Below are 19159 nucleotides of genomic sequence, written 5' to 3'. Positions count from 1 at the left end.
ACCACACCTGGACTGAGTAGCCCAATCATCAGATCAACATCACGCATCAGGTCCTAGTGCCATAGATCCCTGCATTAGCAGAATATACAAGCTGGCCTGGGCTTCCTCAGTAGTCAGGGGAGAGAGGGTAGAGCACAGGTGCTACAGGTCAGTGTACACACATTACAGAGTCCAGGGATGGGGTGGAAGGGGGAGGGGGTTAGGCTGCTGTTCAGGAGAAAGGGGGTTAAGATCAGGGTGAGGCATGTGAGAGCGAAGGGCATCTGTTTTCTCCATCTCCCTGTGTTTACTCCCCTTCTCCCTCTCACCCTCCTTTCTGCTCCTCTCTTAATTCAATTTGTGGGAACCCCCATCCCTCCGCTCTCCCCTCCCTCCCATCCAGCTGTCCCCCGTGAGAGTGCATTCCAGCTGGGGTTTCTAGGGCCTTAGGGGGGCTTAGGGACAGATCCTGGAGGATTACCTCTGGCTAAAAGGGACCAACCCACCCAAAACCATCAATTCAGTGGTGGAACTGCACACCATGGCTGCCATACCCACCACCTTTCCTCTCTCCCCTCTCTTTCTCTCCTTTCCTTGAAATGTGAGACTGCCAGGCATAACTGGTGAGCATAACCCACAAGGAGCTCTGTCTTTCTCTCTCATTCTCTCTCTCTCTCTCATTCTCTCTCTCTGCCTACTACTAGAACAGTAGGACATTCACCAGAGAGTGATAATGAGTGTGTTCAGTTTTCAGTCTCCCCAGATAGATGAGAGTTGACACCACATCCTGACCTGGCTGCTCATAGCTCAACTGTGGAAGGAAGAGGCTAGACTTGATCTGTGATGTAATGGCCACCCAATGGGACAACTATACAGGATGTATCATAATCGGTCGTGATTTGGAGTCCCAAAGGGCGGCGCACAATTGGCCCAGGGTCGTAAAGGTTAAATAAATAAAAAAGTCTCATCAACAGAATGGCTGTTTGGTTCACAATATGTCTGAATTTGCTGTGCGGTTATTTAACTCTTATTTTACCAGGTCAGTTGACTGAAAACACATTCTCACTTACAGCAACGACCTGAGGAATAGTTACAGGGGAGAGGTAAGGGGGATGAATGAGCCAATTGGAAGCCAGAGATGATTAGGTGACCGTGATGGATTGTGGGCCAGATTGGGAATTTAGCCAGGACACCAGGGTTAACACCCCTACTCTAACAATAAGTACCATGGGATCTTTAGTGACCACAGAGTCAGGACACCAGTTTAACGTCCCATCCAAAAGACAGCACCCTACACAGGGCAATGTCCCCAATCACTGCCCTGGGAAATTGGGATATTTTTTTAGAGGAAAAGGGCCCTCCAATACCACTTTTTTTGTAATGGCTGGTTGATACTTTGTGAGTTACAGTTGAGCGTGGTAACTGAATTATAATACCATTCATGCTATCATGAGTTACTTCAACTAGTCTAATATTGCTTCAATGTTAAGGAATATGGGAGATTTTTGTATCAATCATTTTTCTGTCAAGGATTCATTAGCACTCTTGAGAGAGTGAAAAGGTCATATTTAAGTTAACAGATCATCATGAGCATAGAGGAGTGTGAAAGTCTCCTAACATGGAATGTTAGCCACAGCAGCTGATGATGCAGGACAATAATCTCCTCTGGATGGACAGTGGAAATAGCTCCGACAGGACTGGCCGGGAATGGAATGCCAGCGTGGCTTAGAGCCAGACAGAACTGGCAAGGAATGGAATGCCATTGTGGCTTAGAGCCAGACAGGACTAGCGGGGCACCAGTGTGGCACAGCGCCAGAGGCTTGGACACAAGACAGGCAGTGTGTGGAGCACAATAGACCAGTTCCCACAAACCAAATCCATCCTGACTCCAATGATTCCAATGAACATGTCACATTCCTAGCATGGCCAAAATCCCTGTCATTGATAGCTTGGCATTTTAGAATATTTTTTGGGGAAAGAAATCTGCAGTTGTTCCCCTGTCTGGAAAGAGATGCCTCACTCTGTCAACCTGATGTGTAATTTAGACCTAAATATTGCACATTCTCTCATGGCTCTGGTGCTGTCGTGGTTTCAGGGAGAGTAGACAGCAGGGGGCGGTGTTATACCACATTTCAGAGAGATCAACCCAGGAAATTACAAGACAATACTAAGACCTATTATATCTGTCTAAAATGAGAAAAATACACTCAGCTAGTCTAAAATAAAATATATACAATGTTGGTCTACAAAAACCAATACTTTTCTGTATCTACAGATTTTCACAGAAAAAAGCTGTGAGAACCGAATGCCACCAAACTAGACGATTCACATTCCTCAACAGTCAACCGAATTAGACATGTCAGTTTAGCCACAAATAAAATATGTCACATTTTATTCTCCCATAGACAACAGGCCTCATGTGTGTTTCAACATGACATAACACATAACCAATGGGGTTAACAGGTTGTTACTACCAGTCGATAGAAAGTTATGGAACGGCTATCCTTTCTGCCTACCTACTTCACATATTGTATTAGTGTAAAAACACCCTCAGAACTGGGACATCCCTGGTTGACTTATGTTAAGTATTATCATGAGATTCCAGGAGCCAAGATGTAAACATTCCGTGAGGAGCACAGTAGTGGTGATCTATATAGGTTAGTTACCATCATAGTGGTGATCTATATAGGTTAGTTACCATCATAGTGGTGATCTATATAGGTTAGTTACCATCATAGTGGTGATCTATATAGGTTAGTTACCATCATAGTGGTGATCTATATAGGTTAGTTACCATCATAGTGGTGATCTATATAGGTTAGTTACCATCATAGTGGTGAACGACGGTGATATTGTAGCTGTGTTATAAGGGTTAAGACACACTTTTCCATCATTATGGACTGGTTTCCAAATGGCACACTATTCCCTTTTTTGTGCACTACTTTTGACTAGGGCCCATAGGGTGCCATTTGGAATGCATACCATGACTTTAGACCTCTGTCAGAATCAATCCTCCTCCTTCAGACTGACTTCTGTCTGGCCTCATCTCTCAGTCTAATACTGACTACATGTCATGTTTCTGGCCTCATCCCTCAGTCTGATACTGACTACATGTCATGTTGCTGGCCTCATCCCTCAGTCTGATACTGACTACATGTCATGTTGCTGGCCTCATCCCTCAGTCTGATACTGACTACATGTCATGTTGCTGGCCTCATCTCTCAGTCTGATACTGACTACATGTCATGTTGCTGGCCTCATCCCTAAGTCTGATACTGACTACATGTCATGTTGCTGGCCTCATCCCTCACAGTCTAATACCGAACGGCACCCAATTCCCTTAATCGTGCACTACTTTTGACCAGAGTTGTAGAGAATATTTATAAAGCTGAGGATGAATGGGCTTGAAGGAGGATAGGACTCAACATGCTCTGCAGTGCAGCAGTCCATGGGTACTGCTCTGACTGTCAAAGCTACAGTGCAAAGAAAGAAGCGCATTGGCTTGCAGTCTAATTAAGGTTCATTGAGGATTTGAAGCAAGCTAGATGTGAGTCACTCTAGGACAGTGGAAGTTGAATTGAAGATGTTTATTATTGAATGGTGCATTTCATCCTTCTTCAGGGTGTTATAAAGCTGCATCAGCTCTACTGTGTTCCTGTCTGTCCAGGGTGTTGGGGTTTTACCTAGCGGCACTCTAAAAAGTTTTGTAACTTTCAAGAATTTTTTGTCATTTAGCACATCTAGTGGCCATGTTTGGTTCTTCAGATTATTACAGGTGTCTAATCATCTCTGGCCCACTGTGTGGCCTTATCACATGTAAAATATGAAATAATTAAAGATGACAACACTGTAAAACATTTTCCTAAATATCAACCAAACTTAGCAAATACCATCAGTGTTAAATATGAGGGTTTCAGCATAAAATATCCTTTATATATTTTGCTACTATGTCAATATGTATTTGTTATCAACGTTTTGCCATAAAACTAGTGGCAGCTGTGATAAAAGTCAATAGTTGAAAGAGTTGGAGAGTCAAATGATAATAATGCCATTGTTGATTAGATGCTTTTTTCCTTAGTTAGGCTAATTTCTCTAAATACGCGTCACTACAGATCTGGGTTTGATCCCCATCTGTGTCGCAGACGGCCATGACCAGGAGACCCATGAGGCAACGCACAATTGGCCAAGCATTGTCCCGGGATGTCCTCGTCACATCGCGCTCTAACGACTCCTGTGGCGGGCCGGGCGCATGCACGCTGACACGGTCACCAGATTTTCCTCCAGAAACATTGGTGCGTCTGGCCCCCGGGTTAAGTGAGCAGTGTGTCAAGAAGAAGTGTGGCTTGGCAGGGTCGTGTTTCGGAGGGCTCTCGACCATCGCCTCTCCTGAGTCCGTATGGGAGTTGCAGCGATGGGACAAGACTAACTACAAATTGGATCTCACAAAAATTGTGGAGAAAAAGGGATCCAAAGTACAACAAAAAAAAGTATAATAAAAAAAGTATAAATGACTGAACTTAACGGAGTTTATTGCAGTCTATGCTAATTACCAAAATTATAGAAGATTCCAGTAACTTTGGTAAATTACCGGTAGCTTTACAAGCCTACCTGGGACATCGTTTAACCAACTTATTTATGACAGAAAACCTACTCTGTACAGCAGTATAAATAAAACCCTTCAACTGTACTTGGTCAAGGGCTAGTGTAAATAAAACCCTTCAACAGTACTTGGTCAAGGGCTAGTGTAAATAAAACCCTTCAACTGTACTTGGTCAAGGGCTAGTGTAAATAAAACCCTTCAACTGTACTTGGTCAAGGGCTAGTGTAAATAAAACCCTTCAACTGTACTTGGTCAAGGGCCAGTGTAAATAAAACCCTTCAACTGTACTTGGTCAAGGGCTAGTGTAAATAAAACCCTTCAACAATACTTGATTAACATCAGCTTGTGAAAGAACAGAATAACGGTAAACTTTCTCTTCCTGCAGTGTCATGATTGCTCATTACATAAATTGTACACAATTTCATACAAAATACAAACAAATGCAAAACTGAACATTTTCGTTGATTGAATTTGAACATATTCAAAGTTTGATTTGTCTTTTGACAAAATAAATTAAATAAACCCTGACTTTCACTGACTTATGTCAATGAAGTGACAGACCTCCAAACAACAAGGGGTCTAATGTTCCACTGCACTATTCTGCATAGCAACATGAACATGATTGGCTCAGTTAAACAAGGTACATTATTTATAGTGCTACATACAACAGTCTTCTACTTTCACTAAGAATAGGTTATTTTGCCATAAATAAGTGCATACATTTTCTTCAAGTTAGATATGTAGATCAAACACATTGATCTGCCACTTGAACTCGATGGCAAAGACCCAGATGGCACCCTATTCCCTATAGATGGCACCCTATTCACAATATAGCTCACTACTTTGACAAGAGCCCTATGGGTCCTGGTCAAAAGTAGTGCACGACATAGGGCATAGAGTGCTATTTGAGATGTAGAAAATGTAATTGGGTCTTGGACTACTAACTCATCTATAAATCATTATTACTTTGCCTGTCTTGCAATGCAAGTGAGTGGGCTGAAGAACAGATAGACAGGATCCATAAAGCGATCAAATTGCCCATAATATTACATCATGATTTAGTAGGATTGTCAATGCATTCTGTACAAAAATATGAAGCACAGCGTAGACAGATACTCCATCTCATGGATAGCTCAAATAGCTTATGGTTTGTTTCATTCAACTGCACTTTTAAATGCAAGTGATTATTTCTAAGCAATCAATGGCTTATATATACTTAAAAGCAAGGCTCCGTATTCATAAAGTGTCTCAAGGTAGGAGTGCTGATCTAGGATCAGATCCACAACCCTTCTCCATATAATCATATTCATTATGATCTAAAAGAAAACACTGATCCTAGTTCAGCAGTCCTACTCAGTGATACTTTATGAATATGGGCTCTTCGGATTGGTAACATTTGAGTTCTGCATCATCTCATCTTACTCATTGACCAATGGAAGAACTGCTTGTTCAGTATTACATCAGGTTCATGACCTGGCATGCTGACACACTGACCAGTAAACCATGACTGCAACCAACAGGATGTTTTTCTGGACAAATAAAATGGCTGACAAGAGTTTTCTTTTTAAAGCAAGTCCACATTCAAACATGTCATTAGTCCATTACATTTCTATGCACTACCTGGCCCGATGACTCCTTGCTGTCCCCAGTCCACCTGGTCGTGCTGCTGCTCCAGTTTCAACTGTTCTGCCTGCGGATATGGAACCCTGACCTGTTCACCGGACGTACTACCTGTCCCAGACCTGCTGTTTTCAACTCTCTAGAGTCAGCAGGAGCGGTAGAGATACTCTGAAATGATCGGCTATGAAAAGCCAACTGACATTTACTCCTGAGGTGCTGACCTGTTTCACCCTCTACAACCACTGTGATCATTATTATCTGACCCTGCTGGTCATCTATGAACATTTGAACATCTTGCCCATGTTCTGTTATAATCTCCACCCGGCACAGCCAGAAGAGGACTGGCCACCCCTCATAGCCTGGTTCCTCTCTAGGTTTCTTCCTAGGTTCTGGCCTTTCTAGGGAGTTTTTCCTAGCCACCGTGCTTCTACACCTGCATTGCTTGCTGTTTGGGGTTTTAGGCTGGGTTTCTGTACAGCACTTTGTGACATCAGCTGATGTAAGAAGGGCTTTATAAATAAATTTGATTGATTATCCACTTCCTCTGGTCTCCCTCCGTCTGTCTGTCACAATCTCTCTGTCTCGGACTGTCCCTCTGCCTGCTGTCTGACGTTCAGACAGTCTCTCTGGATGTAAATCTCACTTTTACATTTGATTATTTTAGCAAATGCTCTGATCCAGAGCGACTTATAGTTGTGAGTGCATACATTTTCATACTGGTCCCCCATGGGAATCGAACCCACAACCCCGGCGTTGCAAGTGCCAAGCTCTAACAAAATGATCCACACGGGACCCCTCCAGTCCAAGTCCTCCATACTCCCAGACATGCCCTGGTTCCTGTTTTAGACAGCAGCCCAAATTGTACCCTATCCCCTATATAGTGCACTACTTTTGACAAGGGCCCATTTCGGAAACAGTCTTAGTGGTCGCAGGGGAGCCATGTGCAGCTGGGTGCCAGACAGGAGGATCCTTATCCCTCTAGCTTCTGTTGTGTGGTGCTGTCGTCAGTCAGGGCTCTGCTCCCTCCGGGGGACCGGGGGCAGCTGGCTGGCCTTGGAATGTCTGGCTCTGGAGCCTCCAGGGAGGAGGGCCTTCAGTCTCACATAAATCCACTCAGAGGGAGGTCAGGGTAGGGCCTGCTCTCAGCAGAGGGAGGAGGAGGCTGGTGAATTGGCTGCCCCGCTGCTGCATGTCCATGGTCAGCCCCCCTGGAGGACCCAGGGTTGGGTACAGGGCCAGGGGCCGGACCAGCCTCTTTCAGGCTCCCGTTCTGGAACTGGAACAGAGGAAAATGGCCGACTTAGCTAAGCCTCCCTTTTCTGGTCTAAATTGCCTTGATGTGTAAATACCCACTGGCTTTCAATGATCAAATGATAATGACCTTCTGTTTCTAAAGTCTCATTCCCTTGGTAAATCTGATGCGTGAGTAAGTATGTGGCATTGGTATTCAACGTTCATATGATGAGCATATAGCTAGAGGAAGTAAAGCGCATAGGTCTAACATTTTACATAATTAGTTCAGGGCCCTAGTCCCGGTGCTGCTACATCTGCATTGCTTGCTGTCTGTGGTTTAAGGCTGAGTTTCTGAATAAGCACTTTGTGACATCTGCTGATGTAAAAAAGGACTTTATAAATACATTTGATCTTGTTCCTTGGGGCACAATTTTGTATTTATTAGCATTTTTATTAGACAAGTTCAGGTAGGACCCCCTTTACCTGTTTGACGCCTAATGAACACTACCCAGGTTAGTGTCACCTTTCTTACCTGTGTGGTGAATGGCCACTCTGCTCTATTGACCTGGCTGAGCCCCATAGCCAGGGGATAGGCATGCTGAGCGCAGCCCTGGCTGGTGGCCTGAGACTGAGCCAGGCCGTCAGGGAGGTGCCTCTGCTGCTGGAACACACCCAGGGCCTCCACCACACTCCACTGGAGCGCTCCCCTACCATCCTCTGTCCCTCGGGGACCACTGGACTCCAGGCTGCCAAGCAACTCCTCAAAATTCTGGGGCATGAGGTCTCCGTCCACCCCCTGGCTCTGGAGGCCCGTGGTGGGTACATAGGAGGAGAGCACTGAAGAGCGGCTAACAGACAAAGTGTTCAGCTGGTTCCTGTAGGGGAGGCCCAGGGAAGCTTCCCCCAGGCAGAGGTGCCCATGCTGGGGGTGGCCGTGGTGAGTCTGGAGCCCCCCTGGCTGCTCCACATTGAACAATGGAGGAATCTGCTGCTGCTTGGTGATGTCTTTCTGTCTTTGTGTTATTGAACCCGTCCCAGTCACCTGCATGTGCTTCAGTCTGTTACACAGCTGCTGCTGCTGTTGGTTTGGCAATACCTGTCCATTTAGATGGCTCTGTTGATGCTGCTGTGTTGCCTGTGGGTGGGGCTGTGTGTGTAAACACTGCTGCGGTATTGGCTGCTGTGGGTAGTGGGGAGGAGGCCGATAGTGGTGAACTGATAGGGGATGGACTACAGGCAGCTGTGGTGGCTGTATCTGTGACTGACACTGAGGCACTGTAGAAGAATGTGGTCGTGAGGTTGATGGTTGGTGTAACGGAACTGTAGTAGAATGTAGATGTGGGGTTTGTGATTGTTCCATAGATGGTTGGTGTAACAGCGTGGTAGGGCAGCTATAGTCCTGTTCCCCTAACTTAGCCCCCCTGCAAGAGAATACAGTCTGACCCCAGTCCGACCTCTTCCTCAGAGACTCCTGTACGTAGGAGAGAATCTCGTCTGTCAGGTCAGGAAGGAGGTCGTCTCGGCCAGTGTCCAGATCCACATCAAGGAACATCTCATCCTGCTGGAACAGCTCCAGATCCTCCCTACTGATGCCCAGGTTCATCATGAAGCTCCACAAATCCCTGTCTCTGTCAATCAAATCAATATCTTCATAGTCACAATTGGGAAATGTGTAGTGCAGTCAAGGTTACATTATTAAAAACAGTAGCAACCACACAGATACACATAAGATAAATATTAAGTGATCAGTTACCTGTCCTCCGATGAGAAGCCGTCGATCCCCCCGCCACCACCAACCCCCAACGGCTCCTGCTTGAAGAGGACACTCTCCGACAGAGAGAGGATGCTGCCCTCTTGCCAGCTGCTGGAGAAGATGCCCCCACAATCCCCCTGTGGAACCCCTGCCACCTCCTCCTGTGGAACCCCTGCCACCTCCTCCTGGAGTTGGAGAGGGAGTTGGAGCTCATTCTGAGTGTGAGGGGAGCAGCAGTAGATGGACTTGTCCTGTTTCAGCAGAGAGCCCAGCAGTGAGTCAGGGTCCAGGGTTCCATCCTGGTTGTTGTTGGTGATATTTCCTGCAGGGCTGGTGGTGTCGCCTGCTAAGGAGTCCCCTGTTAGCAGAGTCTTGGGGAAGCTGGTGTTGTAGAGAAGAGCCTCCCCAGTGGTGTAACTGAAAGGCAGCTGGAGGCTCCGCTTCCTTAGGTTGTCCTCTCCCTCTTCATCACTAAAAACAAGTACATTTTAGTCATTTAGCAGACGCTCTTTTACAGAGTGACTTTCAGGAGAAATTAGGGTTAAGTGCTTTGCACTTAAGGATTCCAACCAGCAACCTTTTGGTTACTGGCCCAACGCTCTTAACCACTAGGCTACTTGCCGCCCCAATGGAATTACATTAAACAATGAGGTTGTGTGTGTGCGTGCCGAGACGTACGTGAGGACTCTTTGGGATGTGATGATACACTGAGGCCGTCCGTTCTTGTAGACCAGTCTGGCGTTACCCTGCACCCACACCCAGCCTGTCAGCTTGGTCAGCAGCCTGAATACTGTCATCCCACTCTCTCCGGTCTTTTATCACTGGGCATGGCAACACACACATTGACCAAGTTGCACAGCAGAAATGTGTATAGGACACATTCATGCAGTTTAACTAATAAACTAAAAACATCACCAAAAGTCACTAGGGATGTGGCATACAGTGAAAAAAAAAAGCTGACATTTAAACAGAATTTTCTCCTTGCTGTTTCTGTAACAAAGATACAGAAAATTCATAACGTTTCATGTGAATTGACAATGCAGCTGCCAGCAACGGTTTGGGTCTCACGGTGCATCCCTTTCAGATGCTGAAGCATTGCACCGGTACTACAATTCCTGTACCTCAATTCCAAAGTTGCCATTTACTTCTCATTTAACGGGACTTCGCTGCTGTCGCTTGCCTTTCTCAGCCATTTTTCAAAAGTTAACGACAATGACGTAGTGGTGGAGAGTCGACTACAAAATAATAGATTCCTCGACTCCTTGCACAACGACTCCCGCTGCCGACTCCTGTTTCTGAGTGTTAAGATTAGATTGCACTAAGAATCGACCCCTAAGATTCAGTATTTTTGGAACGGAGGAGAATTATTAGTTGCCAAACTTCTGAGAACACAAACACTGGCATCTTTCATAGAGAGCTAGCGAGGGCAGGGAGAGAGGAGGCGCACATTATAGGCAGGTCGGCCACCAGGCAAACAGTCAGAAACACGCACTAGGCCTATCTATCTGTAATCAAAAGCTGTATCTCGTAACGTAAACTCGTACATCGCCTTGGTCCGTACAATTGCCCTTATTTTAGCGCCCCAAAAACGTAATACTTCCAGATCAACTGTAATGTCAATACCATTGTAAAGCACAATTTCTCCCTTTCCAACAGAATCAATTACATGACCTAAACATTGCCCGTTTCTGCATAATTCAAGCAGGCAATGAGCCCCGTTGGGTCTTTTAAAAAATAGAGGGTGGGGAAGCGAAACTAATGCGTGATAGTGAGAAGGAGAGATGTCGTGTGGGAAAATTGCTTTTTTTCACTTTATCGCCTCTAAAATGTTAAAAATAAAAAATAAAAAATAAACACTATAAAGAGTTTATATAATGTGTCATTACATACATATTTGAAGGTTTGTGTCGAATTTGAATCAAGTTTTTAGGGCAGTGCTAAAGTGATGTTCAGAAGTAAACCGTTTTTTGAGAGATGTGATCGCTTGCAGTGAAGACTCAAAAAATGACTAGGTACCCCCCCTTACCTCCGTCACTGTCCATTTCTTGTTTTTAAAGGATGATAGAAGTGCTACACCTGGTGGAGAGAGACTATAAGACCGAAATAGTAGCTTTAAGAGTGCTATACGTTATGACATGACACGTCTAGATGTAACGGAGGGTCTGTTTTTTCAACTTTTCTCCAATAGTAGAGCCATTACCATGTCGATCAACGCTTGAATAGAAACTTAGTTCACATCCCTGATTTTGACGTAAACACAGTCCCATTAGTTTTCTTTGTAGCCTCGTTTGAATGTTGCGGTTGCGCACATTTGTACAGAATGGGGTGAGTTTACGTTAATGGAATGCTTGTATCTTGCCATTTCTTGGCTTGCAATGTTTCGTAACTTCAGCAAAGCAGGGCCTATCACTAGGGCTGGGCGCTATACCGTATTTGACGATACACGGGCATTGATGCAGGGACCGGTTTGGGTTTTTACTTTACCTTCAATAACGGTATTTGAATGTTTGGTTTGTTAAATGTGGTACACCTTGTGTAACGTCCATTTTTATAGTTTACTTCGCTACTTGAGTCATCTCTATCCACTCTTTCCATGCTGCTTTCCAGACAGACCTAGGCCTGCACCATGCATTGCATGGGCAATGCAGCACATGCAACAATGTTGATGAAAATGATGCTGTTTTCACCTTGCTTCTTAATATAATTTTACTAGCGTTCTACAATTACACTATTGATTTGTGTTTCTTACATCTGAAAACAGCTAGTTGTCTTTTCTTAGCAAGTTGGGCCTGAATCCTGTTAGCCGCTAATGCTAATCGCTAGCTAGCTAGCTAATAAATGTACTGAGTCAGAGCAAACGTAGTTAGCTATACAGCCTGATAATACCAGTGATGGTGTAGACCTAAATCAACATGCTGTCTAAATCAGAGGAATACGCGAAGCAAGAATATGTTAGCTACATGAAGTAGCTAAGAGAGAACTTTCAATGTAGCCAAAGATTATAGGGTCTCCTAGGAAACACTTATCAACAGTTCCTACCCTGTCACAATAACTCTCCCTGGCATTTTCATTCGTAGTCATGTCAAACACTGAATTCAAATGGCCCACTATTATATTCCAACTATAGAATTAGAATAATCCTTCTATTTTCATGATTCCAACAGTTCAATCATTTTTTTGGTTGAAGTTGAATTGAACAGTATACAGCAATCAGAATGGAGACCCATTGAAATCACTTGTGTTGCCACCCTAGGGTTACACTTCTCAAAGAAAATTGTGAACATTTATTATTCAAAAACATAAATTATTGTCAATATAATTTTGCCTGATATGATATTTTGGCCATATCACCCAGCCGTACCTATCACCAATGAATAGGCTAGGATATATTACACACAACAGACCGAAGACTGAACACACACTCGCATCATTAATAAAGAGCTGGTGAGCCAGCTAGAAGGGTAGGGGGCAGGCAAAAATGATGTCTTGTCTTGCATGTTTCGCAAATTCACCAAAGTAGCCTAAGGTTTTATTTAAAATGACCCAACTTTCCACAGGCATTTATAAGCATACTGTTTAGTTAGGCTATAAAACTGAAAATAACATTTTAACTGCACTGATTTTAGCAAAAAAATATATATTTTTCATAACATTAAGGATCCCAAGTTTGAATGTTTAAATGTTCACACCTCTGCGTGTCACTAAAAGTCTAAATCAAATTTCAATCAAAATTGCCTTCAGGGATTAATAAAGTGTGGTCTTGTCTTGTTTTATCATATCTTAAGACACCATTCATTTTTTAGAAGTTGCAGGAATGAATCTGTTCAGAAAGTCCCCTCAGGGACACTGGCTGTAGAATGTGCAACTCAACATGTAGAATGTGCAACTCAACATGTAGAATGAACTACTCAACATGTAGAATGTGCAACTCAACATGTAGAATGTGCAACTCAACATGTAGAATGTGCAACTCAACATGTAGAATGTGCAACTCAACATGTAGAATGTGCAACTCAACATGTAGAATGTGCAACTCAACATGTAGAATGTGCAACTCAACATGTAGAATGAACTACTCAACATGTAGAATGTGCAACTCAACATGCAGAATGAGCTACTCAACATGTAGAATGTGCAACTCAACATGTAGAATGTGCAACTCAACATGTAGAATGTGCAACTCAACATGTAGAATGTGCAACTCAACATGTAGAATGTGCAACTCAACATGTAGAATGTGCAACTCAACATGTAGAATGAACTACTCAACATGTAGAATGTGCAACTCAACATGTAGAATGAACTACTCAACATGTAGAATGTGCAACTCAACATGTAGAATGTGCAACTCAACATGTAGAATGTGCAACTCAACATGTAGAATGAACTACTCAACATGTAGAATGAACTACTCAACATGTAGAATGAACTACTCAACATGTAGAATGAACTACTCAACATGTAGAATGAACTACTCAACATGTAGAATGAACTACTCAACATGTAGAATGAACTACTCAACATGTAGAATGAACTACTCAACATGTAGAATGAACTACTCAACATGTAGAATGTGCAACTCAACATGTAGAATGTGCAACTCAACATGTAGAATGTGCAACTCAACATGTAGAATGTGCAACTCAACATGTAGAATGTGCAACTCAACATGTAGAATGTGCAACTCAACATGTAGAATGTGCAACTCAACATGTAGAATGTGCAACTCAACATGTAGAATGTGCAACTCAACATGTAGAATGTGCAACTCAACATGTAGAATGAACTACTCAACGTGTAGAATGTGCAACTCAACATGTAGAATGAACTACTCAACATGTAGAATGAACTACTCAACATGTAGAATGAACTACTCAACGTGTAGAATGTGCAACTCAACATGTAGAATGAACTACTCAACATGTAGAATGTGCTACTCAACGTGTAGAATGAACTACTCAACATGTAGAATGTGCAACTCAACATGTAGAATGTGCAACTCAACATGTAGAATGTGCAACTCAACATGTAGAATGTGCAACTCAACATGTAGAATGTGCAACTCAACATGTAGAATGAACTACTCAACATGTAGAATGAACTACTCAACATGTAGAATGAACTACTCAACATGTAGAATGAACTACTCAACATGTAGAATGTGCAACTCAACATGTAGAATGAGCTACTCAACATGTAGAATGAACTACTCAACATGTAGAATGAACTACTCAACATGTAGAATGAACTACTCAACATGTAGAATGAACTACTCAACATGTAGAATGAACTACTCAACATGTAGAATGTGCAACTCAACATGTAGAATGTGCAACTCAACATGTAGAATGTGCAACTCAACATGTAGAATGTGCAACTCAACATGTAGAATGTGCAACTCAACATGTAGAATGTGCAACTCAACATGTAGAATGTGCAACTCAACATGTAGAATGTGCAACTCAACATGTAGAATGTGCAACTCAACATGTAGAATGAACTACTCAACGTGTAGAATGTGCAACTCAACATGTAGAATGAACTACTCAACATGTAGAATGAACTACTCAACATGTAGAATGAACTACTCAACGTGTAGAATGTGCAACTCAACATGTAGAATGAACTACTCAACATGTAGAATGTGCTACTCAACGTGTAGAATGAACTACTCAACATGTAGAATGTGCAACTCAACATGTAGAATGTGCAACTCAACATGTAGAATGTGCAACTCAACATGTAGAATGTGCAACTCAACATGTAGAATGTGCAACTCAACATGTAGAATGTGCAACTCAACATGTAGAATGAACTACTCAACATGTAGAATGAACTACTCAACATGTAGAATGAACTACTCAACATGTAGAATGAACTACTCAACATGTAGAATGTGCAACTCAACATGTAGAATGAGCTACTCAACATGTAGAATGAACTACTCAACATGTAGAATGAACTACTCAACATGTAGAATGAACTACTCAACATGTAGAATGAACTACTCAACATGTAGAATGAACTACTCAACATGTAGAATGTGCAACTCAACATGTAGAATGTGCAACTCAACGTGTAGAATGAGCTACTCAACATGTAGAATGAACTACTCAACATGTAGAATGAACTACTCAACATGTAGAATGAACTACTCAACGTGTAGAATGAGCTACTCAACATGTAGAATGAACTACTCAACATGTAGAATGAACTACTCAACATGTAGAATGAACTACTCAACATGTAGAATGAACTACTCAACATGTAGAATGAACTACTCAACATGTAGAATGTGCAACTCAACATGTAGAATGTGCAACTCAACATGTAGAATGTGCAACTCAACATGTAGAATGTGCAACTCAACATGTAGAATGTGCAACTCAACATGTAGAATGTGCAACTCAACATGTAGAATGTGCAACTCAACATGTAGAATGTGCAACTCAACATGTAGAATGTGCAACTCAACATGTAGAATGAACTACTCAACGTGTAGAATGTGCAACTCAACATGTAGAATGAACTACTCAACATGTAGAATGAACTACTCAACATGTAGAATGAACTACTCAACGTGTAGAATGTGCAACTCAACATGTAGAATGAACTACTCAACATGTAGAATGTGCTACTCAACGTGTAGAATGAACTACTCAACATGTAGAATGTGCAACTCAACATGTAGAATGTGCAACTCAACATGTAGAATGTGCAACTCAACATGTAGAATGTGCAACTCAACATGTAGAATGTGCAACTCAACATGTAGAATGTGCAACTCAACATGTAGAATGAACTACTCAACATGTAGAATGAACTACTCAACATGTAGAATGAACTACTCAACATGTAGAATGAACTACTCAACATGTAGAATGTGCAACTCAACATGTAGAATGAGCTACTCAACATGTAGAATGAACTACTCAACATGTAGAATGAACTACTCAACATGTAGAATGAACTACTCAACATGTAGAATGAACTACTCAACATGTAGAATGAACTACTCAACATGTAGAATGTGCAACTCAACATGTAGAATGTGCAACTCAACATGTAGAATGAACTACTCAACGTGTAGAATGTGCAACTCAACATGTAGAATGTGCAACTCAACATGTAGAATGTGCAACTCAACATGTAGAATGAACTACTCAACATGTAGAATGTGCAACTCAACATGTAGAATGTGCAACTCAACATGTAGAATGTGCAACTCAACATGTAGAATGTGCAACTCAACATGTAGAATGTGCAACTCAACATGTAGAATGTGCAACTCAACATGTAGAATGTGCAACTCAACATGTAGAATGTGCAACTCAACATATAGAATGAACTACTCAACGTGTAGAATGTGCAACTCAACATGTAGAATGAACAACTCAACATGTAGAATGTGCAACTCAACATATAGAATGAACTACTCAACGTGTAGAATGTGCAACTCAACATGTAGAATGAACAACTCAACATGCAGTATGAACTACTCAACGTGTAGAATGAACTACTCAACATGTAGGATGTGCAACTCAACGTGTAGAATGTGCAACTCAACGTGTAGAATGAACAACTCAACATGCAGTATGAACTACTCAACGTGTAGAATGAACTACTCAACATGTAGAATGTGCAACTCAACGTGTAGAATGTGCAACTCAACATGTAGAATGTGCAACTCAACATGTAGAATGTGCAACTCAACATGTAGAATGTGTAACTCAACATGTAGAATGAACTACTCAACGTGTAGAATGTGCAACTCAACATGTAGAATGTGCAACTCAACATGTAGAATGTGCAACTCAACATGTAGAATGAACTACTCAACATGTAGAATGTGCAACTCAACATGTAGAATGAACTACTCAACATGTAGAATGTGCTACTCAAAGTGTAGAATGAACAACTCAACATGCAGTATGAACTACTCAACGTGTAGAATGAACTACTCAACATGTAGAATGTGCAACTCAACGTGTAGAATGTGCAACTCAACGTGTAGAATGTGCAACTCAACGTGTAGAATGAACAACTCAACATGCAGTATGAACTACTCAACGTGTAGAATGAACAACTCAACATGCAGTATGAACTACTCAACGTGTAGAATGAACAACTCAACGTGTAGAATGAACAACTCAACGTGTAGAATGAACAACTCAACGTGTAGAATGTGCAACTCAACGTGTAGAATGTGCAACTCAACGTGTAGAATGAACAACTCAACGTGTAGTACACTGTGCGTTTGAAATGTGACCCTCACGTTTTTGATCTCGGTCTGTCAGTCTCCATGAACTACACTACATGATAGGACTGTGTGCAGCAGGAGAGCAGTCTTACTCCTCATGTGGTTCTCAGCACAGTGCAGCATGTCAGCAGCATGGATGAACTGGTATCCTGAGCCATGGTTGCACAGCTCAGCCTCAGTGTAACCCAGCACCATCGTCCCTCTGTACAGGAGGACAGGAAAAACACAGGAAGCACAATGAAAACATGATCAAAACATGTCTCCTCCCTACTTCTGAATAGATCACACTTGTGATCTAAAAGCATAATTAATCATTAAGGCACAAGAGGGTGTGGTATGTGGCCAATATACCACGTCTAAGGGCTGTTCTTAAGCACGACGCAAAGCGGAGTGCCTGGATACAACCCGTAGCCATGGTATATTGGCCATATACCACAAAACCCCAATGTGCCTTATTGCTATTATAAAGTGGTTACCAATGTAATTAGAGCATTAAAAATATATGTTTTGTCACACCCGTGGTATACGGTATACTGATATACCACGGCTTTCAACCAATCAGCATTCAGGGCTCGAACCACCCAGTTTATAATCTCAAATATGATGAGATTGCGCTGATGGTTCCTCTTAAAATGTATAAATGATTTGAATTATTAGGTTTATTTGACAGGGACCACATACAATTAAAACATACATCTCACAAGACACGTGATGCATTGTACTAGATTTAGCTCAATAGCTCGTTCACAACTCCAGTACCCGGGCAGGTGAACAATAAAATGATTTACCATTCAGACGGCAAGCTTTGAATTCAATGTAAAATATTGTAGTGAAGTGGTCATGTTCCCTGTGTATTGTTGGTGCTTAGCAGCAGTAAGCCCCCCTAGACAGGCCCACTAGACAGGCCCACTAGACAGCCCCACCTAGACAGGCCCACCTAGACAGGCCCACTAGACAGGCCCACTAGACAGCCCCACCTAGACAGGCCCACCTAGACAGGCCCACCTAGACAGGCCCACTAGACAGGCCCACTAGACAGGCCCACTACTGTTATCGTCACTCACTTGGCGTCGCAGGCAATGGGGGTGAAGTCCAGCTTGTGCTTGGTCTTGAAGATGAAGTTCTTGGTGCGGATCTCCAGGATGGTGGGGGGCTGCAAGGGAGAGGCCAGGGCGAACAGAGCCAGCTGAGGCGGGATGGCCTTGCCCTCCTTTGTCCTCTCACTCTGGCCATGGAGGAACTTTAGACGCCCCTGGATGTTCAGGGCCTGGAGAACGCAGAATAGCCATTAAACATAGGGCTGTGTCCCAAATGGCCCCCTATTCCATCCTGATGACGGTCGATTCAGACAGGAACATTGGTTAAATAAGATCCCATTAAACTGTTGGAAGGAGCGTCAAGATTATCAATGAGCTGGAGCTCTTTTTATTGAGTACACTTTTCTCCATGCAACTGGTAGCACCTTAAAAGGGAAATTTCACAAATGTTCAACTTCCTATTCATCATCAACATATGTGAAAATGGCATCTTTCTATGTACTGTAGTAAAAAAATATGGAGGAAGATAAGTGTTTCCAATGACATCATCGGTGCACATCATGTGATTTTAACCAATTATGAGCAGGCATTACCTACTAATTGCCTCCTAATTGTCTATGAATTGGTTGTCATTGGAAACACATCTTCCTCACTTTTTTACTACAGAACATAGAAAC

General features: G+C 42.7%; 1 protein-coding gene across 1 annotated transcript in view; it reads right to left on the bottom strand.

The window, feature by feature from the left end:
• Positions 1 to 4886: 4886 nt before the first annotated feature.
• LOC139404894 (aryl hydrocarbon receptor-like) overlaps positions 4887 to 19159 on the bottom strand; it is a 42036-nt gene continuing 27763 nt past the window's right edge. Inside the window, exons 7-12 of the mRNA XM_071147431.1 lie at positions 18510 to 18712; positions 17530 to 17647; positions 9864 to 9997; positions 9186 to 9656; positions 7965 to 9060; positions 4887 to 7475 (exon numbers count right to left, since the gene is read on the bottom strand). Coding sequence (XP_071003532.1) covers positions 7299 to 7475; positions 7965 to 9060; positions 9186 to 9656; positions 9864 to 9997; positions 17530 to 17647; positions 18510 to 18712 — 2199 coding nt within the window. The 3' untranslated portion in view covers positions 4887 to 7298. The remainder of the gene's footprint in view (positions 7476 to 7964; positions 9061 to 9185; positions 9657 to 9863; positions 9998 to 17529; positions 17648 to 18509; positions 18713 to 19159) is intronic.

This window comes from Oncorhynchus clarkii, unplaced genomic scaffold (assembly GCF_045791955.1).
Source record: "Oncorhynchus clarkii lewisi isolate Uvic-CL-2024 unplaced genomic scaffold, UVic_Ocla_1.0 unplaced_contig_7596_pilon_pilon, whole genome shotgun sequence".
Classification (NCBI taxonomy): domain Eukaryota; kingdom Metazoa; phylum Chordata; class Actinopteri; order Salmoniformes; family Salmonidae; genus Oncorhynchus; species Oncorhynchus clarkii.
This window is presented reverse-complemented; position numbering and strand designations above follow the sequence as displayed.